We start from the raw sequence: 24,476 nt of genomic DNA on the forward strand, positions 1-24,476 counted from the left end.
TCACGGTGGCTGATGTCTGGGCGTCCTGACATGTCTTCTCCTTGGCTTAACTTTAAAGAGAAGCAAAATTAGGCCTGGCCTTGAGGGATTCCCTCTGACCTTAGCATACTCGAAGCACAACACAGGACTGACACCAAGATGATTCCAGATGGAGTAATCTAAATGCAGAACTGAAACCATCAACATCCTAGAAATAAGAACAGGCAAATGCTGAAGAATCATCCTGGGACACGACAGTGAAGGTAGAAACTATTAATAATATTAAACTGAGCACGGCCCACGCACCAAGCAAGGTGCCAGTGAGCACTTTAGTCCAGCCCCTCGTCGTGGGCATGCAGCCACACCACCGTGCCCACAAGGACATGGCTGCCCCCTATGTCCCACCTTCCATGGTGAAGCCAGGACTCCATTTCAGAACAAGCATCAAAATGAAAGACAGGTATATGTGACTATATAAACCATTTAAAATATTGTATAACCCCCTACCACAGACCAAAAGACAGCTGACAAATAGGTTAAAAAGTGTGCAACATATGACTGGGGTTAATACATTGTATATTACAAACAATCTATATGAAATAGGCCAACACTCCAATGAAGTCACAAAAATAGAAATATCATAAAGGTATAAAAGATGTTCAGTGTTCACAGTAATCAACGCAATGGACATTGAAACGAGGTGCACTGCTACCATCAGTGAGAATAAAGGGAAAAGGCACATGTTATTTTTGGTGGTAGCTTAAATTTCTAGGAGTCTGGTAATACTAAAAACTCCAAGAGTTAAACATTTCAATCATTCTTTAATTGTACATTTCCAGTGAGAGGAATTTTTCCAAGGGAGATAACGGGTCGTGTGTGCCTAGAAGATGGCACGGTGGTGCAAGATGCAGTCCTGGTGGCGATGAACAGGGTCACTATCAATACAAGTGGAACTGCATTTTGACAAGTCATACAACAAGGACTGCGTTACCCACGGAGGTGATGTGGTCCATGTTCACGGACGGAAAGGTAACAACAATGGCTGCCATTTACGAGCACCTGCTTCCGCGGCGCGCTGCACGTTCCTCATGAGGATGGTACCGTTGTTGTCCACACTTTGCACACGAGGACACGGAGGCTTGGAGAGGTCAAGCAGCTTGCTCAGAGTCACCAGCCAGTGAGGGGCAGAACCTGGACTGGGACCTGGTCTGGCCGCTCCCAAAGTCCTCGACCCTGTTGCCCCTCTGCTTCAGATTAGGCAGAAACAAGCTTATAAAATGGAAGTCTCCCACGGTCCCATGTTTACAAACATATGTACTCAGCACCCGAGCTCTCAACGCAATGCCCAACAACAACGGTCCCGTCACAGGCTGGTCACATAGAACTAGTCCTCCCAATAGGATCAATCAGGCAAGACCACATTTAATATCTTGTCAGTTATTTATTATGTGTCATTCTAAAGACTAGCACATTTACAGCATACATGGCTTTGAATGACCTAAGAATATATAAAACAGTAACTGTATGTTTATATATATATATTAATACTGCCCAAAACAAATAAATAAAGGTATCATAATGCACTAAGCTTGGCAAATACAATTGCGTAGGGACAAAACTGTATTATACAATATTTTTACATCTTTAAAGGAAACTAAAGGCAACTGTGCTCTGTAGAAGCTCTGACAGAATCCACATGACATTCCCGGTTTTCCACAGATCTCTTTTCTTTTTAAATGGGGAGGCATTGTAAGGAACACTGGATGGAACAGACGGAACCTCTATTTTATGGTAACCTGTAAAACTGCCTTCCCTGCACCTCTGAAAACTCGAAACTCCTAGAGAAGAGAGGAGCTGCTGGCCTCCAGGGCTGCGCAACACACACCCTTGCAGGTGCCGGACGCCCAGGAACGATGCCTTCAGAGAGAATCCTGAAACCCGGACCTTTTCTACAGCATTTGCCAAGTCTTACGGTTTTATGGTGACCCATTACATAAAGCGAAAATTGGGAAAATAATTCGTATAAAGGTGCCACATGCAAAACTGCTGACAGATGATCAACATCTGCTATATTCCCTTTGATAAGTGCAGATATTTAATGCTCTTCAGACAAAAAAGATCTGAAAACTATGTGAGTAATACTTGTATTTCTTAAAAGCAAGGAGATTTTTTTAAAGTTAAAATGAGAAAAGATGGAACTAAAAATTTACCAATTAAATGAGATGGTGGGGAGGTGAAAGGGTAAATCAGCCATATTGAAACGAACTGTCTGTGAACAGAAACTGACACTTAAAAAGGAGACTCTGACACCAGCAGCAGCCACCTGTGCAGTGGGTTTGGCGGGCAGGAGTTTCTCGGCCTCCTGCCTGCCACAGTGAACCCAGCTTTGAGGGAGCAGCAGAGAGCTTCATCCTTCATTAAAGTGTCCTCCACAGACATTTTCCTCCCTGCAAGCATCGGGAGACAGCAGGCTCTGCTTGCGTGCTGACTTCTGAGTAGGAGCAGGTCTGGAAGGTCATCCAGTTCTACCCCTACCTGATGCCCTCCCCCTCTGTGTTCCTGCTAATAAGCAGTCCTCCCCGTGCCTCAGCACCCCTGGCCCAAGTTTGTTACATGTTTCTAAAGGAACCAGAAGAATCTCTAGGTTTTTAGACATAAGAATTTCTAGGAGGTTCACAAATCATTAGGATCAGCATCATTAATATGTGCCATATATATTTCTTTGACAACCTTTTCAAGAACATGTAAACATCATAAACAGAATCAATAAAACATATAAACTCCTAAGAAAAAAAGTCTGCTATGTGCAGATAAGACTCATCATCATCTTATAAAAGATGACCAGACACAATTTTCTATGAAATTCCTAAGTTTTATGGCCCATAAATCCCTTTCAAAATCTCATTTGAGGAGAATAATTTCAACTGTTTCTCAATTGTCATCTTACATAAGAATGAGAATAAGAAAGTAACAATTATTGCAAACCTAAAAATAAGACACTTTTATCAGACGTTCAAACACGATTGTACTGTCTTTTCGAAGATGAACTGGAAATCCTGCAAAAAAAAATTTTCCGAAAATATTTAGGTTTCTACTATCTCTATGGTCATAAATTCCCCATGGGAATGTTGACATGCCACATCTGAAGCCCTAGATTAACATCTAGAGAAGAAAGGGAGATGTGTCCTCTGGGCGTGGGGAAGCCTAGGCAGGGAGCTTCAGAGAACAGGAGACAGGCTAAAGGGACCTTACTGCTGGCTTTGTGTCTCCAGCAGACTCCCTGTTCTGTAACTCATGAGGGACAGAAAAAAGAGTGGCCCCAACTGTGTGGGGTGCCTTGCAGATGTTACCTTCTAACCAAGTCTTATCTCCCGTTGATTTATCAATCTTTCTTTCAACTTCTTCAGGTGGTGGTGTAGTTGGATAATTCACTAGAACCCATTATTCTCACTGCATGAGACGGTGCTAGCTTCTTTCCCCAAATCACATTTATTGGTCTGCCTACGATCCAATTATTTATTATTTACTGTTTTACATTCAGATTTTTACAAAGTGGATTGTAATTCAATGGTCACTTTTGAGTTACTCTATAGAAAAATAAGTGAGCAAGTAGGCGTCTGAAAAAGTCTTCTAGCATTTCGGACAAACCTAGCTTGATTCATGTAGGTAACTATTGATGAGATCTGTGTAGTTACAGCCAAAGGCTATTGAAATGGGCAGTTGTTACTGTCCACACTATTGAGCCAAACATTACCTCCTATTGATTCCAATGGGGAAAAAAACCCCAAAAAACAAAAAACATGCTCCAGAAACTCTTTAGTGAAATGTTTCTTTTTTTTAAAAAAAAAAAACCACAAAAAATAAAAACCGATCCTTCGGGTCTTCTTGAAGAATTCATATATGACACTAGAGGGTACCCACATTTATTATGTAACAGCTAATTAGAGGAAACCGTGTGTTCACGTTTCAACTTTTCCGTAAGTCCCTTCGGGAGGCCTGTAATGCCTGGGGAAAGCCTTCAGCTGCAGGGAATTAAATGCATATTTGCGACTTCCAACATTCTTCATTGTATTTTCTCTTCGACAACCCTCACTGGGGAAAAAAACAAGCACAAGAAATGACAGCAGTAAAAAAGGAAAAAAGAAAAGACTTAAACTAAGATGAAATGAACTGATTATTTTCATAACATTAAAAAAAAGATTAATTTAAATGGGTGCCGGACTCATTTACAACAAATACATACGTAAGATGGCAGGTTTCTGAACAAGGCAACTAAGAAGCACAGAGACGGACACATGCTGCATGGGGCTGTGAGTTGTGCGTTCCTAAAAGCAGCACTGTAGCTAAGTGGAAGCAAACGTTTTCCAAGTGAATGGCTTCATGTAGCTCATGTCTGAGTCATCTGGGGTTCTACCATAACTTGTGGTTCCAAGATTCTCCTACATAGCAAATGAAGTGGAAAGAGAAATACTACTACTCTTACTAAAGTTGCACTTCAGAGCTTTAAAGAGCTGCACTTTTCTATATTAGCAAGAGCTGTAGTCACATCGAATTCAAAATGCGGACTTTCCTTGCAGAATTCAACAGGTAGCAAAGCCAGCTGGCTAGGGAGGCTGTTCTGGTCTGCTGTCTCTCAGAGGACAGTTGTTCTGGGTGCCAGGTAATCCAGTGGGTTCATGCACTGTCTGCAGAGCAGCCTGGCAATCAGGGCTGGAATGTTATGAGGGAGGGATCTCACCGAGTTCTGGTAGCAGCCAGTCACCCTTCCACAGGTGGGCTGCCCCCATGTGTTCCCTCTTGCACAGGTGCCACTGAGCCAGTGAGAGCCCACAGGTACCCTTCCCTAGAGAACTCACTACCAGCGTCATCCCCAGCTGCATTTGATGGAGGGTTGCCATGGCAATCCAGGGGACAAAAACAAACATTGCGTGAGGTGGCCTCACCTGCTCAGTGAGCGCATCCGGGGAGTTCTCTGGGAAATGTTCAGGTGTAGACATAAAACTAACTGGCAAAAGCGATTTTAAACATAAATGACTTCCCACAGCACAGTATAACTTGATAGCTTTATACTGTTCTAAGACTAGCAGTGAAAACAACTAGTTATCAAATTTAGTACAAAATTCCCCTTATGAGATGTAAAATTTGCAGTTACCAAGAAACAGTGATTTTTTTAAAAAACTTCAAATTGTGTGAAGACCATTATGTCATGCATTTAAAAAAAAACATTAGTGGCAATTGCTCAAGCCTTTTAAAGTGAAAATGACAGTCTCATTATCAAGAACATGTAAAATACTTTTGGTAAGACAGTAATTTTTATTCAAAAGCTAAGCTCCGATAGTTTAGAAAAGTATCCACCTGGTTGTTATAACTAATTTGGTAACTTGGATATGCTTTCTTGTCACAGAGCCTCAAGGCCTCAGCTAGATGTGTGTCATCTGAGCTAAACACCTAGGCCACAGGAGCAGACCCCCTGGAGCAAGGAACAATCATGTTTGCCTAACATTCATTCAGTAATCAAAAACGTACTTCCACTTAAAGCAGAAGCTATAGGTTCTTATATACAGTTAATCTCCTTTAATCTTTGGAAACTCTTACATTAATGAACTACTTCAGATATGGCTTCTCCATTTATATAGAAACGTACAAACTGCTTAAAAACCACCAATCACTAGTAAACACTAAACTGCCGTGAGGCGCGAGGCAGAATAATTTGTGAACTTTGACGTTATCTTTTATTTACATGCTAAAGGAGCTAGTGCCTAGTTTAGCTGGCTGAACACATCAGACGTGAAATTATAATAAAGATTATACTTTCATTTCAACGTAGTTTTCAAATCAAATTGTATTTACTTTCCCCCAGATGTCTGAATTTGCAAAATCCGGCTGATGTGGCTGATCTACAAGCCGACAGTCATTCCGCCACCTGCCTGTGCGGATGAGCTGGCAAGAGGGCCCGGGGCGAGGTGTGCAGAGGTGGCGAGGGCAGCCTGTGCTAACTGGGGCTTCCTGCTGCAGAGGCCAAGCTGCTGCCCTAAGGCAGGACACCTCCACTGATTACATTGGCTGCATACTTTTTAGGAATCAATGGTACATGTTGACGTGGTCTTAGATAGATTTTAGCAAGAGGGACTTAATTATTTCAAAGCTCCACGATTATTTTATTATATCAACAAATTATTTCTTTCCAAAGGCATCCATTTTTGAAATGAAAATTAAAATGGACACCCCAAATGACAGGTAATTTTAGGGAATCCTCTAGTTTTCCGGTTCCAGTGGGGTCTTCTACTTGAGAACTCATCTGCAGGCATCAGGATCTTAGTGATTCTATGGCCAAGCATGGCGTGGCTGCTACACCTGCCACTTTGTGGGGGAACAGGCCATCGTGTTAAAATCTCTGCTGGAACCAAGCCATAGGTGTAAATGGTGACTGTCACCCTAGTTGAAAAAACTTACACCACAATTTTATAAGACCAACCAAAGAGAGCCACTCCTGATCATGGTTTCCCTGAACACCAGGAGCTGGTTGACATTGACAGTGCCTCAGCACTACTACTGTATAAGCAACTAAAAACCATCACTAAATGTCAGTGACCCCTTTCTTGAATCATCTCCCCATCTTTGTTTCATCCTATTTCTCACTAAAGCAAGTAAGATTTTGAATATGTATTTGGCCTGATTTCGTGAGTTAAAAGGCCGTAGTGACATTAAAATTCAGCATAAAGGGAGAGCAATGGAGTTTCTTTTCTCAAACACTTTAAGTTTTAAAAAGCCAATACCAGCCCACTGCCTAGGCTAATCTCATGGTGTCCTTCTGGTAGCTCTCCAAGCGCACAGGCGGCATACTGATGTTCACCCAGCCCCTGGTGGAGAGAAACGAAGAACCTTATCTCGCTCCCTTTGGTCTCATTTCTCTCAGCCCAAGGGCCAAGCCCACATGGGCGAAAAGGTGTGGTGACAATCAAGGATCAGGCCGTGGTGTCCTTGAGGCCCCCTGGGAGGGGCTCCTCGGCCTGGGCACAGCTTCTCTGTGCTATGGGGCAGGGGCCTGGGAGGGGCCCTTAGGGGATGCCACAGAAGCATCCCTGAACCCTGGGAGAGGGAGGGGTGCTGTCTGCAGTCACAGGGCCTCCCTCTGTGCACGGGCTCTGCCCAGCCACTAGCCCTGCTGTGGAGGTGGGAGTGCGCGTGAGTCACCACTGCAGGCACTGGAACCACATTACCAGGAGCAGGACCAGGAAGCTGTGAAATGGGACCTGGAGGAGGCTGTGGACTGTTTCTTGCTTTCAAATAATGCAAACAAGATGGTCTCAGGTGAAGTGCACGCCTCAATGTGAAAGAGGGAAAGTGGCAAACATGCCTTTCAAATAATCACAGGCTGGACAGGACGCTGCCCAGGGACTGCTGTCATGCTACCAGAGCTTACACCACCCAGGAGCTGGCGTTTGGTGAGAGACTCCCTACTGAAGGCTGCCAGGAGCTATGCCACAAGAGCCACCTCATTTATTTTAGAAGAGACAAGTGAACACGCTGCACTTGGAGAAGCGTGGATTCACTTACGGGGTGACACACAGGTGACGCCTGCCCTGGGGAGCCTGCAGTGCTCAGGATGGTCTTACGCTTTAGAATGTAAAGTGTCGAGTCTAGCATTTGCCATTCATTGCTAACCACTTCTATGATTCCTAGGACCCAGACTCTGAGATGATACCAAATGAGAGAAAGCCCGGGGTAAGGTGGGAGTCCTGGAGAGAGGACTTTTGTGGTCGACTGGATTTCTGGGCATGCGTGGGTGTCAAGTTTCTGGAAAAGCAAACTTCTCTAAATTCATTCCCATTTTTCTGGCCTGGTTAAAAAATATTGTCTTCATCAACTACAGTGTATGGGGAACTAGCTGGAGATAGAAAGTGGGGGCACAACGTAATATGAACTGGAAAACAGAGAAGCCGCTGCCTGTCCTGCACAGGGTGTGGGGAGTTCTTCCTGATCTATTTGGTCACCTTTACAGGTGTACAGTTACCCTCTGCCCCACATGGGTGTTAAGGTTACACTTCATCGCGTTGCAGGGAATGCCGCGTGAGGACTGAGGGGCACCGGCAGAAACCAGAGCGCCTGCTGCTCTCACGGCTCCATCCACCACAACTGCCCACAAGTCAGGGATCATTTTTTTTGGCAATTTTTCTTTGATTTGATTTGATTATCAATCATATTTGATTAGTAAGAGAGAAAAGATGTTGGAACTTTAATCTGCAATTAAAGATACCATTTTTAAATGAAAAATACTGCTTTAAAATAAATAAAAGTATATAACTTTAACAGCCTTTGGTGACTATATGCATTAATTCCTCAAACCAGCTGAATGATCCTTACATGGTGAAGAGTAAATCTAATGTCATATGCAGTAGGTGCTCTTTCTGTGTCTGGTGTATGCAGTGGGTGATCTTTCTGTGTCTGGCGTATGCAGTTGATCTTTCTGTGTCTGGCGTATGCAGTAGGTGCTCTGTGTCTGGCGTATGTAGTGGGTGATCTTTCTGTCTGGCGTATGCAGTAGGTGCTCTTTCTGTGTCTGGCGTATGTAGTGGGTGATCTTTCTGTGTCTGGCATACGCAGTAGGTGATCTTTCTGTGGCGTATGCAGTAGGTGCTCTTTCTGTGTCTGGCGTATGCAGTGGCTGATCTTTCTGTGTCTGGCGTATGCAGTAGGTGCTCTTTCTGTGTCTGGCGTATGCAGTAGGTGCTCTTTCTGTGTCTGACTGTGTCTGGCTCTTGCTACAGTGTACTACTGTATTCACAGCTTTGTGTCATCCTTAATTGGAAATAATAAACATAAGCAAGGAAATGGTAGGACTCTGCAAACTGTTTGCTACTGTAATTCAGGGACTACGCTTTGAAATGAAAGCAGAAAGTACATGTCCTATTAGATAGGTTTTTCTAGATGAGCCGGTTATAAAGCATCTGTCTTTTTCTTTTTGTTTGTCATTGAAAGGAAAGGAAGGGTTAGCAGTACACTTAAAGAATAGTATCAAATATACAAATTCTCTTCAAACAGAACTGCTTTCTCTTGGAAACAGGGCACATGAGAGGTACAGGTGATAGATAGTTGTACATCAGAAGGTAGAGACGTGGTACAAGGAATTCCAGGCCAGCTAAACAGTGCAGTGACAGGGTACCGTAAGAACATGTTACAAGCACTGAAGATGCTACAGGAGCTAAACAAACAAGTCTTCTTGGTGAAATAATTTGGCAGATATTTACAGTTCAGAAGAACAAAACGTCAAAATGTAAGGCATGAAATATTTCTTGGCAGACCACGCTTTGACACATTCCTTCTGTCCAGTTAGGTACACGGTGGCTGGACATGTTCTGGCACTTTTGTTTTTCTTGTGACTTATTAATTTTTCAGAATGATACTCATTTGCAACGCAATTTGGTCACCAGGTATGCTATGCTCAGAAAGAGCCACACAATCAGTAAATTGGGGCTCAGAGCCAATAAAGGAATGGAACAGAGGAGGCTGGGGTCTAGCCTTAAGTCTCGGATGGGCACCAGGCCGCTCAAGTTCTTCTGGGTGACTACCTCCCGTGTTCCAATGCTGTGAAAAGGAAAAAGTTTGGGAGAAAGAAAAACGAAAAAGGAAAGAAAATAAAGAAAGAAAGAAGACACATGCGATGGGTTTTATCAAAAAGGATGGGATAAAGAAGAGAACCAAAAGATAAGGTTAAACAAAAACGAAATGAAGTCACAAGAGAAAGAAAAGATGGAATGCAGAAACGGGGATGAGAGGAAGACCAAAACAAAACCAGCACAGTCACAGGAAAAAAAAAGGAGAGAAAGAGAAGTGAAAATAAGAAAAAATACTGCAATCTACTGAAAATAAACACATGTAGGTTGAACGAATGGTTTTCCATGTTCACTCTCTCGGCTGGCCAAGCCCAACTCCATGCCGCCCGGCCATGCTCCCACATGCTGCACAGACAGGGACTTCTGAGAAGCAGGCTGAACATGAAGAACCATTGGGGGTTTGACCTTCTCACAGATGCCTAAGCAGGGGGTGGTCCAAAGGATTTGGCCAAAGCTGCCTCTTGATCAACCACGCAAACGAAAACCATTTACCTCAGGTACCAACCCACCAAGCGCAGAGCCCCCGCCAGCCCCGCCTCGGGTTCCAGGCTCAGCCGTGCAGGCACGAGCGAACTGCTGTTTCCATCTTTGCAAGTTAGGGTTCTACAAGCATCCCCAAGGGTGGAATCCAGCCAATACCACACTGGAAATTTGGGACTTCTCTCCCCTTTTGGTGCTACAGAAGAACTGCACTGAGGTGAGATGGTACCTAGCACCACACGACTCTGGGAGCACATTTATGTCTGCCAAGTGGCAGCAGTGACAGAACCAGAGGCCTGAGGACACAGCAGGCAGCTTGTGAAGGCTCCACTGGGAGATGGGGCGGCAGGAGGCCCAGGGTTCCTCTTCACACAGGGCCCTCCCCAGCTCTCCCAGAGGAGCCCGAAGGCCCCGTGGCCCTGCTGGAATGTGCCGTTGTGCGAGGGCGCGATTCCCAAGCCGCGGAGCACTGGCCCGCTGCCACACTCCCTGCCAGGACAGGCTGGTGGGGGGCCCTGTGGCTACTCAGGAAGGCCTACTTCGAGGGCGTCAGCCCCAGGACTGGGGGCAGGGGTGCCCCAGTAGCCAAATGTGTGACTTTCTTCCCAACTCCATGTTCAGTGGTGCCACACTGGGAGCCTGAAACGGGCCCTGGCAGAAGCATTTATGCCACAGAAATGGCCAACATGACAGATCAGGGCTCTTGGGGAGAGGGCTGGTGGCTGAACATTGACAGCACAGCCCTGGCCACCAGTCACCCTGGGCCTCCAGGAGAAAAGCCTGGGTGCCACCTTGGCCCCCACCGCCTCCACCCCACCTGCATGCTCTACTCTTTCGTCTGATAAGATGCAAGCCAGAAAGCCATGAACCAAAACATCCCCATCCACCCACGGGCAGGGTGGAAGTTTATGCTGCCTTCTGGGGCTCTCCGCTAAACTGCAGGTCCTCGGCACCCCAGCGGCCAGAGCTGCTAGCTTGTGACCCAGCCACCTCGGCTTGCAGCCGTCTGAACAGGTACATGTCTTCCCCTCATGGGATCGTACCGAAGACAGAAGTCACCTTAAAACCAATGCTTGTGACAAGAGCCTCAGACCTGCAAGGGTCGGCTCAAGGTGGCAGCGAGCCGTGTCCCCAGGGCTGGTGTGAGAATTCCGGGGCAGGCACAGGTAAAGTAAGATGCAGCTTTGTTTTGTTTTTATAACTTCTTAAAAAACTATTAAGAGTAATACATGTTCACTGTAGAGATTTCAGAAAACCAATAAATAAGCAAGTTAAGAAGACATCCATGATTGGAGGCGGGGGGGTGTTGAGAGAGGAAGAGGGCGGGGCAGAGGGAATGCTGCCTGTTCCCCAGGAGGAAGGGCCTTCCTTCCCTTTGCCAGGCCCCAGGGCCCTTACCGCTCATGCGGAGAAACAACAGCCCTTACAGCTTCAGAAGCCTCCCGAGAGTGACAGGATAGATAGCGCCCGGCACGGGTAGTGTCCTGTGCACTCTGGGACACCGGGCACGAGAGCAGCTACTGTGGGGACCATTTGATGATCTGTACTAAAATTATGCAAAAGCCTTACAAACATGTATACTTTTTAACCTAAGGCAATGTGGCTAGGAGAATGTGTAAGGATATTCACTGTGCCTTTGATTAAAATGCTGGAAAACCACATACAGCTTTTAAATATTAAATGACAGCAAATTGGATAAATTACAGTATGTGGAAAGTGGCCGGGTGTGGTGGCTCACAACTGTAATCCCAGCACTATGGGAGGCCAAGGTGGATGGATCACCTGAGGTCAGGAATTTGAGAACAGCCTGGCCAACATGGCGAAACCCCATCTCTACCAAAAATACAAAAAATTAGCCAGGTGTGGTGGTGGGTACCTGTAATCCCAGCTACTCAGGAGGCTGAGGCAGGAGAATTGCTTAACCTCTGGAGGCGGAGGATGCAGTGAGCCAAGATTGCACCGCTGCACTCCGGCCTGGGTGACAGAGCAAGATTCCATCTCAAAAAAAAAAAAAAGAGAGAGAGAGATAAGGTCTACATTTATTAACCTAAAAAATGCTCACAAGACTCTTAATTGCAAATATAATTACACTTGTCTGTGCATGTGGGTGTTTCTGCTCTGTGTAACGCAGGGACTGGTTAGCCCCTGTGTACGTCCTCACACCCAGATGCAGGTACACATGTCTCTCCTTTTTTTTTTTTTTTTTTTTTGAGACGGAGTCTCGCTCTGTAGCCCAGGCTGGAGTGCAGTGGCCGGATCTCAGCTCACTGCAAGCTCCGCCTCCCGGGTTCACGCCATTCTCCGGCCTCAGCCTCCCGAGTAGCTGGGACTACAGGCGCCCACCACCTCGCCCGGCTAGTTTTTTGTATTTCTTAGTAGAGACGGGGTTTCACCGTGTTAGCCAGGATGGTCTCGATCTCCTGACCTCGTGATCCGCCCGTCTCGGCCTCCCAAAGTGCTAGGATTACAGGCTTGAGCCACCGCGCCCGGCCCACACGTCTCTTATCTCAGTATCTATCCAAATGTCAGTAGCGTGACCTGTTCACAGTACGAAACTGGGGGATTCTTTGTGGGGAGGGTTCTGAAGAACTAGTGTGGGTGTTTATCTGTATTTTCTAATTTTCCTACAAGGATTTTCAATTCCTTATGTGATTAAAAGTTATAAAAAGTGCTTTGTGCACTGTGCATCCTAACAGTTGTAACTGTAGCAGCTGTCCTGAGCACACAACCCAAGTGGGCTGGGGCAGGCGGACAGGGCCCTTGCGGGTCTGGGCTCAGTGGCAGGCCAGCCATCGCACTGTGGCTCTCCCTGGGGCCACTTTGTCACTGGTCTCCTGAGGTCTCTGTGTTCAGAGGTGGTCAGAATGAATAGTTTTTGTTGAACTTGTTTGAGAGCCCAAGAACTGAGTAGAGGTCTCCGCGTGGACTGTGTGCCTAACTTGGGGTGCCGGCTCCTGACTCGTCCTGATCCTGCTCCTTGCTGCCACCACCGCAGGGATCCCTGTCCGCTTCATTCTCCTTTCTTTACTGGCGGAGGTCTGCAGCTCACCAGAACGTCCCCTCCCACCCCCGTGCAGCTAATGGGCACAGGCGCAGCCGCCGTCCCTCAGCACCAGGGTCACACTGGACATCAGGCCTGAAGGGCACCAAGGCTCCTGGGGAGCAGACCAGGGAATTAAAATTTTAAAAAGGCGCCCCGGAGCAGGGGTCTTTGAGTCTCCACTGCTTCCCTGAGCCTGGGCAGAGGGATGGCGAGCTTTCACAGAGAGGTTGGGATGAACTTGGAAAGACAACACAGGACAAAACGATTCCATTTTTACAAAATGCGCTTATCAAGAGGCAGGGACTCGCGCGTTGCTTTTGTGCATTGTTGTGAGAAGGTCAAATGGCAGAAACATACAGAAAGGATAAGAGAATTGAACACTTTAAATAATTTGGTGAGAGGACAAATGATACAGAACATTTAGTAGAAGTGACCGTTGGAAACGAGACTTTAACAGCATTGGTGACTACATCGAAGGAGACGGGAAACCAGGTTTCTTATCCTTTCTTTTGGTATGTGAGGTAGGGGGCTGCCCAGCAGTGCTTGAAACAAGGCATCGATCAACAGGAGACACTTTTAGTTCCGGGTTTCATTCTGCAAACACGCCTGCTGCCTCAGAATCAGAACATCATTAGGGTGAGGTCGCCAGGGCACACGGACAGCTCTCATGATAAAACACTCATGTGACACTTGGCTCGTGAGAGCCAACTGTGTCGACTGCTAGAGAAGCAGCGGAGCAGACCGGTGCAACCTGCAGACGCGTTGCTTCGCTCGAGTTTGGAAATGTGCGGATATCAATATGTACACGACGACAATAGCAGATGCCTGCTGAGAAAGCACTGGCCTGAAGTCACGCCCACGGCCAGGCAGGTGGCCAGCAGGGCACTGCATGTCACGGCTGCATCCCAGCTTCCCGTTTAGCTGCCTGACCCCTGGCTGGCCCACCAGTCTACCGGTTTTCCGGGCAGTCCTGCTCAGAAAGTCCTGCTAGCTCTTTCCCCCCACCTTTCCTTACAAGAGCACCCTGTCTGAATTTGATTGTGCCAATAGTTTGACTGGTTTGTCAAACTCAAGTGTGACGGCCGGAGTCAAGGGGCTCATGCAGGGTAGGCCCCGCGGGCAGGAGCAGGGCACCAGCTCATCTGCAGTTTACACGGGCCGGGGCAGGCGGGGCGCACGGCCTGGCTGCGGCACTCACCTGCGCATGCACTCCAGGGCCTGGGTGAAGACCTGCGGGGCCATGCCATGCTCGTGCTGCAGGATCAGGCACTGCTCCAGCGTCACCGACATGGCTGTACGGTCCTTCGCGCTCTTGCAGCTGGTGAACCGGACCCCATTGAGGCGACGGCAGATCTGCCAACAGAAACATGGGCCGTGCTTAGGAGGCGAGGCTCCGCAGAAAGGTAGAACCCTTCACACCCAAGAGAGGCTCCCAAGCAGCCCAGCAAGGGCAGGGCCAGAAACTCAGCACCCAGGCCTGGCCAGATGCTCCCATTCTGTTCCCCAACTCCATGCCCTGCCAGAGCTGGTAACATAAACCAAGTCACTTACAGACATCAGCCCTTTGGGGAGCATGCTGCCTGTGGGCCTGCCGTCATCCCTGCCATCCCTCATGTGGCCTGTCTTCTCCCACAGGACACTCTTTTGCAGTGTGCTGTCCCCTTCCAAACCATGCCTGGGCCCTCTTGTCACGTTCAGCCCTTCACTGCTGATCCCTCAGGGAAAGAGAGCAGCAAAGATGACCCACTGGGGAAGCCAGAGCCACTCTCAGGATGCCCATAGTCCTGGGCCAGGTCTCCAGATCTCCCAGGAAGGTAGGGAACAGACCTACTATCTCGACTCTCCTCTCTCACCTGCACAGACGGGAGCAGCTCAGAAGTTGCACTGCCCTTTGGCCACCTCCTGACCACCAGCCCCACAGGCCTCCTCCCACCATCCTTTCCCGGTCACAGAGTTAATGCCAGCACACTTCCCTCCTCACAACAGAATGGCTCACAGAGTAGGGGGCAGGGCAGCCTCCGGACTGGGAAAAGGCCACTTGAGTGCACCTCCTCTCCCCACGGGGAGATTTCAGCGCATTTTCCCTGCACCACTAGATACAATCCTAGGCACACAGTCACCAAATCCAGCAAGCTCTGAAACAAGGTGATTTTTTCTTGTACATCTGTGGCAATCTCATTTGGCAGCACAACCAGACCTGAGCTGATATAAGACCCCACAACCCCTTATCCCCAGGGAATGACTGGGGTTGGGTGGACAACGTGAGAACTCATGCAACTGGGGGCCTCTGAGAGCCTGCCACCTCTACACTCATGCTTGTACACCCTGAGGCCTCTACAGGAACAAGAAATACAGGACTTGATGGACTGCTTTTCTGTTCTGGTGACAGGGGATGGTCAGCTGTCCCTATACTTAATGATTTTTCTATTACATGGCAATAGACAGGTAGGACCAGAGTTCCCAAACAAGGCATGCACAAGGTCTCTGCACCGCTCGTCTGTAAAGCCGCCTGTGTGTGTATTCTAAGGAGAATGAATCAGTGAGTGCACGTCCCCCAATACCCCACCACTGTTCAGACACCTAGCTGTGTCACCCTCTGCATTCTCTTTTTTTTTTTTTTTTTTTTTTTTCAGATGGAGTCTCACTCTGTCACCCAGGCTGGAGTGCAGTAGCGTGATCTCGGCTCACTGCAACCTCCGCCTGCCAGGTTCAAGCAATTCTCCTGCCTCGGCCTCCCGAGTAGCTGGGATTACAGGCGTGCATTACCATGCCCGGCTAATTTTTGTATTTTTAGTACAGATGGGGTTTCACCATGTTGGCCGGGCTGGTCTCGAACCCCTGACCTCAGGTGACTCATCTGCCTCAGCCTCCCAAAGTGCTGGGGTTACAGGCGTGAGCCACCGAGCCCGGCCACCCTCTGTATTCTTCGTGTCCTGTGGGAAAGGCTTGCTCTTCACACAAAATCTCTTAAGGTGCTTAGGTAAGAGGCTGTCACAGCCTGGCCAGGGGGGTTTAGCAACCCCCAGAAAAAAAACAGTAGGGAGCCCCCTCTGCCCTGCTGCAGAGACCCCCGCAGCCAGTGTGTTCCCTGCCCTACACCTCACTTGCTGGGCCTGTCCTGAGCAAGCAATGCCAGATGAGGCCCCAAAACCAAGAGGATACCTGAAAAATGAGGCCTGAGAAACCTGCTGAACTTCCTGTCACTTTGTGCTTCAAAACGTGTTCTGTTAGAAGGAAAAGATTTAGAGGGCAGCCTGGGCCAGAGAGGGGAGATCTGCAGACTGACCCACCCCCTGCTTCCCACAAGGATAAAGTCTGACCGGCTGAGGCACTCAGCAGATGGAGGGGAATGTTCACTCTTTAAAGCTGAATTCAACGGAATGGTATCAGCAGCCACGACTGTTAACAAACCCAGAATGTGCAGCACGTTCACAAAGTGCGGCTTCATGAAGCCCGGCTTGAACACAGGACTCATAACCAACCTGAAGCGGCGGCCACGCACCGTGAGCAGCTGAGACCGTCTGCTGCTGTGGAAGAGACCCGGGGCTGAGAGAAGCACCTTCCTGACAAGACGGAGCGGCACACTTCAGAGTGAGCTGCTCGGGGAAGCCGTGGAGGGCGGGACCCTCTGCTGCTCGAGCTCTGTGACAAGGTGTGGTGGCTGAGGTGTGGTGGGCAGCGCAGTGCCACCTCCCTCCTGGGCTCACCCTCCCTTTCCTCAGGCCCAGGCAAGGAGCGGCAATGCCACTGGAGGCCACGTGTGCCCGGGTCCCAGCGCTGGGCAGGTTATGCTGCTGTGGAGAAGAATTAACCTCACCCCTCATCAAGGGTGAATGAATGACCAGCTACGAAATTGCTCTGATACCCAGGCTCAGAGCAGTGGCTTGGAATTCCACAAATAAACTTAGAAAAAAATACGAGCAGGGTAAGTGCTTGGGAAAATGAGGAGATCAGAAGCACAATGGACGATAAAGATGGTTTAAAGAGACCTGAAAGGTCACATGGCCTCCTTCTGACCCTATTAAATGATGCAGTAAGACAGTGGTTTCAGCTGGTATCGATCGCCAGGCTTCTGAGGGTGACAATTGTCATCAGCCTGGCTAGTAAATGCCCAAGAGATGGACTGTGTCAGGTTTATCAGAATTCAGGCAGCCCCAAAGGAACGGACCCGTGAACTGAACGTTCTCAGTGACTCCCTCTTCTCCCCGTGTGGAGAGCTCTGCTCTCCTCGGAGTTTCTGCTTTGTAACGTTTCTGTCATGGCGTTCGGTAGTGGGCACCGCGATAGCCTCCTTTTCCTCTCTATAACCAGTACCTCAGCGGCTTGCCAGAGAATGTCCACGTTCTTATTCTTCCGGGCATGCACATTCTGACCCAGGAACCGCAGCAGCTCTGGCAGGCACGTCTGACTGCGAGACCGAGGCAGGCCTGGAAGAGAAAAGGCGTCCGTGGGAGTGGGTGCCGCACCCAGGAACACCCCCGGCAGAGGGAGCCCACCCAAGTGAGCTGCCGTGGCACACAGTGGTAAAACGATGAGGTCCCAGTTGAAGAAGGGATGGAGGTGTTTGGGGATAGGACATGGCTGCTGGTGTGGTGAGCACTTAATTTCTTTTACTGCCACCTTCAAAGGACATTTCCTTCATCTCCCTTCCATTCTTCTGAGGGGCTGGGAATGGCCACCGAACCACCTACAGGACTCCTTGTAACTACCCATGCCTCCTGCACCCTCCCAGACGAGGGAGTCAGCAGGGAGTCGGAGGGGGGATCCAGCTGGTCTTCAAACCTTCCCCAGGGTGGAAGAAACTGGGGCAGTGGGTCTGGGCCACTGAGCAGGCCTGGAAACCTGGGGAGGGATCAGGAAAGCGTAGCCCCCCCCCCAGGGGTCCCTTGGTCCCTGCCAGGAGCACACACCTCTGCAGGACCCAGGGAGGCCCCTGCTGCCACATCCTAACAGCTCCTCCTCCACTCTGGCAATCTCCAGGTCCTTCCAGGACCCCTTGGGCCTGAAGATCCATCAGGTCACCTTACCAAGAAACCCCAGACAAAACTGAGGAACACATCAACCACTCCCGAAAGGTACTCCGGAATTTTCAAACACTGGGATTATTAAAGACAAAGAGAAGAGCCTCAAGGTCATGGCTAAAGAAAACAGACACAGCGCCGGAATCCCCAAAGCCGAACCAAGTACATGGCAGCATCTGGGATCTAACTGCACACCTGGTTTCCACCACACAGCCTTGCCGTGGTGTACACAGGTTCTGTGCTAATTACTTCACGTTGCTGCTGAGCGCTCCGCACCACGCCGGTCAGGGGACGGTCCAGAGACAGAGATGGAAAGCTGGCATCAGCTGAGATGGAAGCTGTGGGAGCCCAGAGGAGGGGAGCTTAGCCGGGTCAGGATATATGCCCCCGGCGTAGACAGCACCATCTCACCTCCCAGGATGCACTTTGGCTTCTCGCTGGCTGCCCCTGCAGCCCCTACTTTAATGAATACCTGTCCACTGAGGAACCACGCAAAGTTTGGGGATATTCAACTGGTGGGCTCCATCTCCTCAGCCTCAGAGACCAGCCATCCTCCTGCGGGGAGGGGTACCTGGGCCGCATCTGCCCCAGCTTCCTGGGTCACGGTCCAGTCGGCTCCTTCCTGCCTGCGTGGTCCAGCCTGGCTGCTCGGCTTCCAGAGGCCTCGCTCACCCTGGGCCTTCACTGCCTATGGTAACGGCTCCCCGAGCCCTGGGGACTGGGCGCTAGGAACAAACTCCCGCTTCCTACTTACTGCAGCCGCTCAGCACTCCCGCTCCTCCCGACCTCAGCGCGCCCCTGCTCCCTCCCTGCTCACCTTCCTGGCTCCCTGGCTGGCCCTGCGGGTGGGCCCGTCCTCTCCCCCACAGCAGTCCGAAGACGCTGCCTGGGCTTGGCCCAGCTCCTGGGGAGACTCGCTCTCCATGCCTCAGTTTCCTCATCTGCCAAGTGGGTGTGAAACCGGTGCCCATTTCCCAGGGCTGCTGTGGGGATCAGACTAGAGAGTCCACATAAAGTGGGTAGCAGGGGGCCCGGCTTGTGGCGAGTGTGTGATAAATCTGCTGTCTGAACTCCAACCCCTGCTAAAGAGCATGAGGACGCCTTCTAACAGCTCCCACGCCCACGGCACTGATGGCCTTCAGCTGCCAAATCCTTGCAGGACCTTGACTTCATGTTATATTTACCACCCTGGCTGTGGCACACAGGGACCACCTGGGGAGTTTCTGAAACCCTAATGCCCAGGCCCTGCCCACTTACCACACTCTGGGGTGGGGCCCGGGCATCTGTATTTTTCCAGGCTCTCTGGCTCCAATGGCATCTGTGCCAGTCACCTCCACTCCCCTCAAGGCCCCAGTTCTGTGCTCACCTCTCTCGTGTTGAGTTGGACAAGAACACCTGTTTTACTGGGGAGACTGAGGCCGCCCAGCCTGAGCAAACTTCCTCCATTCGTGTCCCTACCTTCTCTCCTCCCTCCTTCCCTCCCTGCAAGGGCACCCTCCGCCTGCCCGCTCCAGGGCCTCGCCTGGGACTCTGCAGTCCTCTTGCATCTTCCAGCCCTGTGTGTTCTCCTTCCTCAGGCCTCTGAGCACTCCCATGGCCCCTGCAGCTCCAGGGTGTGTCCCACCTGCCCACAGCCCCATCCCTCAAGTCGCTGACAGTCTTCGGGACAAAGTGGGCCCTTCCAAGGCAGCACCATTTTGTCACCCCTTGATCCCTGGCCCAGCCCTCGCCACAGTGAGACTGTCTGGGAGAGATCACCGGCAGCTCCTTGTCCACACATCCGGAGTCCAGCAGCGCCCCACACCCTCCTGGCTCCTGTCTTCTTCCTGCTAGCCTGTGATGCTCCCTCTGGCCTTCCCTGCTGTCCCCCGGGGCAGGGGCCCCTCCAGATGCTGTTCTAGCCCCTTCTTGTCTTGCCACTCAGTGGCCTCAACCACAAAAGGGCTCTGCTCTGTGGCTCCACATCTGCACTCCCCACAGGTCACTTGCCCACGTCATCAGCTCAGCTGGGCCAGTGCTGTGCTCGCTCTCCCCTGTAGCCCTGTGCCTCTCTCATCGGCGGGGCAGCCCCTGCTGTTGCTGCCAACTCCAGCGTCCTTGCCCAGCGCCAGGTCTGTCAGCTCTCCCAGCAGGCACAGCCCTCACCTCCCCAGCACCAGCTGCACGTGGCCGCTTACAAGCGCATCCTCAGCCCAGACCCTCCTAATACCTTATCCCTCTCTCCACGCTCACTGTCACTACTCGGCTGCGGTCAGAGTGAAGCAACACCTCATCTGAAGTGTCATCTGAAGTTCACAGCCTCACTCTGGCCATCAGCGGCTTGCCTCCCCTCTTCCGGCCCCGCCACACACTCTTGCTAGATGAACCTGTGAAGAGGCGGCTTTTTTTTCCGCTGCTTCCCTGCTGAACACCACTGAAGCCACAACTTCCTGGCCTGGCCCGGAGTGTTCTGCATCAGTGTCTCCTAGCAGGACGGCTTCGGCCACAGTCCAAGCACATGGGCTTCAGAGCCAGGCGCCCCTTTCTTCATCTGGACATGGATCCTATTACCCACCCATGGGCTGTTGTGGATTCAGCATGGAAATGTATGTAGAGCCCAGCACAGTGCCTGGCACATCCGTGACCTGTGAAGGTTCACCAGCAGTACTGTTTGACTATCTCTAAACTCTAAGGTCTACCGTACCGTCCAACAGGATGCAGATGAAGCCTGCCCAATTTAAAGGCCAGCCGACGTGGGTTCCCTCTTTGGAAACCCCCAGCAGAGGACATTCGTGTAACGCAGTGGGGATGACGCCTTCGGCCGCGTGGCGCCCCCTAGTGACTGTGGCAGTGCCTGCAGAGAGAGGCCGGCACTCTGGGACCAGCTTTCCTTCCAAGGCAGGGTCCACCCCTCATTTGCCATCGGATCCTCTAGCACTTTACACTCAGCAGGTCCGCAGGGAATATTCACTGGGTTGAACTCAAGAGGGAATTCTACTTGTAGGCAGTGCTGAGCAGCCCTCGGTTCCTCCCTGAGTTCTGTGGCTGCAGAGCCCTAGCTGCAGCATCTCCACTGGAGGGCACGCAGAGAGATGACCGTCAGCACCTCCACGGCCTCCAGGAGACGCCGAGATGGGGCCATCTTGCTCCCAAACACCCAGCAATGTTGGCCCCGCATCTTCCTCTCTAAGCACCACAAAGGGAGGTGTGTGGGCCGCTCACCTGGCCGAGGGTGGGTCCTGCCTCTGGGATTCCCCCAAGCCCTACCAGCAGGTACACAATGCGTGCCACCAAACGCATCGAGTGTCAGTGACTACGACAGCGTGGGAAGGAGCCATGTCTCACAGGCTAGTAGAGAATCAACAGCAAAGAGATGGATGAGGGCCGCGGCCAAGGGAAGCTTCTCTCTCTCTCTCTCTCTCTCTCTCTCTCTCTCTCTCTCTCTGCATGTGTGTGTTTAGGGAGAGAAGGAACATGAACTAATAGAGGCAGGGCAAGCCAGAGCTCAGACATCTAAACTGATAAAAAGACGAGTAAGTGAAACCTACCATGACTGAAGAAATACTTACAATCCTCAGGCAAAACTTCCTTAAACTGCTCAAAGTAGGAATTTAACCGCACCAAACTCTCCACGTTGATGACTTCTTGTAAAGACGTATCGCCAAACCTTGGGAGATTATAGGGGATGCCATTATTTGGGTAAGGTCACTTTCTTCCAACACGAACACAACTGCATGGAAGCTAACTATGTTGATTCTCTCAAACAGTTCCTACGCATATCTAAATTCTAAGCCACTTTCCTTCTTCCGAGCATAAAGGCATCTCTTCAGCGGTGCTGGTCAGTTTAAATGCATTCCATTGGCAGGAATCATGTATCACTGTTACAGGCGTGCCGAGAGATGATCAGAACATGATCTGGTACAGGCCCTGTGCAGCACACCTGAGGCACTTAGGAGGGGGGACGGCAGTGAGGTACGGCTGGGAGGTGAGGCTGCAGCCCTGTACTCCAATCTGAAGTCACTCTCTGTGTGCAGAATGCACACGCCTGACTGCCAGCTCCTCCAGGACTGACCATGAAGCCCTTGCCCTTTCCTCATCGTGCAGGTTCACCCCGATTACACTCCGTGTGCTGCAAGGAGCATGTGCCAAATGCCTAAGAAACAAGGCCATAAAATGCCACCTGCAAAGAAGGCACAAGGTGCTCATTAGAAAATGCAGGCTCTGAAGTCCAGGTCCTGGGCCCCAGTGCAGTCTCACAAGTCCCTGCTGAGGGGCCTTCTGAGTATCAGTTTCTTTGCAGCCCTAGAGCATCCCTCAGAGGGCAGGACTCCCTCCTACGAGTCCCAGCCCATCCACCCCTGGTGCCCACAATGGCCTTTTCTCTAGGCACCTGCTCCCTTGGGGGCCATCCCTGGGCCTGTGGCCTCCCCTCTGAGGGCTCTCCCCTCAGCTTATAAACAAGCCCAGCTCACAGTGACCGCAGGGCCAATAAAGGAACAAAGCCAAGAACCTGCCCTTCCCAAGTCCTCTCTGTCCTCAGTGTTGCATCCTCCACCCTCCCCTCTACACAACGCACCTGGCCCTGGCTCAGTCCTCTCCAGAAACTGCTCCTGCAAGTCCGTGGGATCCGCAGCTACCAGATGCAGGCACCATCATTCTCCCTTCCCTGGGCCACCTCCCTGCTGGGGCTCCAGTGAGGCTGTGCCTCTCCCTGGCATAGGCGCCTCCAGCTCTGCTCACACCTTTGGGGCTTTGCTTCCTGGGTTGGTGCCCTTAGCCCAAACCCAGCTCACCACCTGCCTCTGGACGCGACTCTCCTGCCAGTTTATGAGCTCAGTGGGTGGGTCTGTCTGGTGTACTCTCCTCCCGCTCAGCGCCAGCCCCACTAAAGACTAAACCCTTCCACTGACCACTTAAACAGTTCCCCAGCCTACCCCTCTGCAGAACACCAACACTCCCCCGGCCCTGATCCAGGTTCCCACCTCTGGCCTGGACTCCTCCCAGCAGCTTCCTCCTCACACTTGTCCCCTTCATCTCCTCCCAGCACGTGCCAGCGAAACAACCTACTTGAAATGTAAATCGGATTGTGCCCTGGCCCACTGAAAGTTCTTCATTGTCTCCCAGCAACAACACCATATTTCTAAGTTGGGGTGACCTACACCTGGGCGTCAATGGACATCAACCACTGGGGCTGGACATGAGAAGGCCCAGCAGCAACATGGCATATTTTTCTGGAAACCAAATTTCCTTCACAGCAAGTACTTGAAGGTATCTGTTTAGACTAATCTACACACATCACATGAAGATCAGTGACAACACAGGACTCATTCTCATGTAGTGGAAGGCCAGCACAGGGTACATATACCCCATCTACCCTATCTCCTCACACACGTGCACACACAGGCACACGTGCACACACAGGCACACACAACTCCCCTCCGCAGAGTGGCAAGTGACCCTGGAGGGCAGTTTACCAGGTGTAAGCCTTTAGGTTCAGGCACGAGTGTCAGCCTGGCACACAGAGCCTGTCTCCCCCTACCTGCCAATCCCTGCCTGGAACCTGTTGCCCCTGAACTCCATGCTGTTTCTCCCCGCCAGGCCTTTCCTCAGTCTTCTTAATCTGACACGTCTCCCCTCCACCTAATCATCCAACTCCTACTCACACTTCAAAGCCTCATCCCCTGCAACTCCAAGAAGCCTTTACAGACCCCCTTAGACCTTGCTGGGTGCCCTACTCGGGATCCCACAATGCCCTGTATCAGTCTTCATCGTTGCATCCATGCCTCTCTCCCCCACCAGCTAAGTCTCTGGGGACAGAGACCACCTTTGGGTCACCCTGTGTCCCTAGCACCAGAGACAGTGAGGTGCACGGCCATGATGAAAATGCTGGCCAAAGGAAGGAAGGATAACGACGTCTGTCCAGCACTTGGAGCCTGAAGAGGGGTCAGTATGTTTTCTGTGTCATCTCCAGGGCCGCCGCACTCCCACAGCCCCGAAGGGCCGGCACACACCTCTCGGCCAGTGTCTGCTGCTCATTGATGCCCACGTTGAAGAGGACGGGTTGCACTCGCAGCAGCATGCCGCTCTGGATCTCCCGGGGCAGGGCGTCAAACAGTGGACCCGGCAGAGGGACCCGCACGTTAAACCCGTCGCTGGAGAAAGGCGGAGAGAGGGAGAGCAGTGTGAGGCCAGAGGGCCACCGAGCAGACGGCACTGCCCAGGCTGGCCCTCTGGCTCAGTGATGGCCAAACGGCCAACCACAGACCTTTAAGGGAGTGGTACTAACCTAGGGGCTGTAATCAGAGCATTTAACAAAATGAAATAGGATAAAAAATTCAGAAGGAAGAGTAGATTCCCTGA

The 24,476-nt window shown here is 50.7% G+C and overlaps 1 protein-coding gene across 9 annotated transcripts in view; it reads right to left on the reverse strand.

The window, feature by feature from the left end:
- Window positions 1-534: 534 nt before the first annotated feature.
- Window positions 535-24,476, reverse strand: part of INPP4A (inositol polyphosphate-4-phosphatase type I A) — a 146,249-nt gene continuing 122,307 nt past the window's right edge. For 8 of the 9 annotated variants that reach the window (XM_025354440.1, XM_025354445.1, XM_025354439.1 and 5 more), the window contains 5 exons: window positions 24,128-24,268; window positions 21,686-21,783; window positions 17,431-17,543; window positions 14,315-14,469; window positions 535-4,071 (listed from right to left, as the gene is read on the reverse strand). In XM_025354440.1, coding sequence (XP_025210225.1) covers window positions 3,939-4,071; window positions 14,315-14,469; window positions 17,431-17,543; window positions 21,686-21,783; window positions 24,128-24,268 — 640 coding nt within the window. In that variant the 3' untranslated portion in view covers window positions 535-3,938. Of the gene's footprint in view, window positions 4,072-8,954; window positions 9,565-14,314; window positions 14,470-17,430; window positions 17,544-21,685; window positions 21,784-24,127; window positions 24,269-24,476 lie in introns of those variants that run through there. The other variant, XM_025354442.1, reaches the window with a different exon arrangement.

This window comes from Theropithecus gelada, chromosome 13, assembly GCF_003255815.1.
Source record: "Theropithecus gelada isolate Dixy chromosome 13, Tgel_1.0, whole genome shotgun sequence".
Taxonomy (NCBI): Eukaryota; Metazoa; Chordata; class Mammalia; order Primates; family Cercopithecidae; genus Theropithecus; species Theropithecus gelada.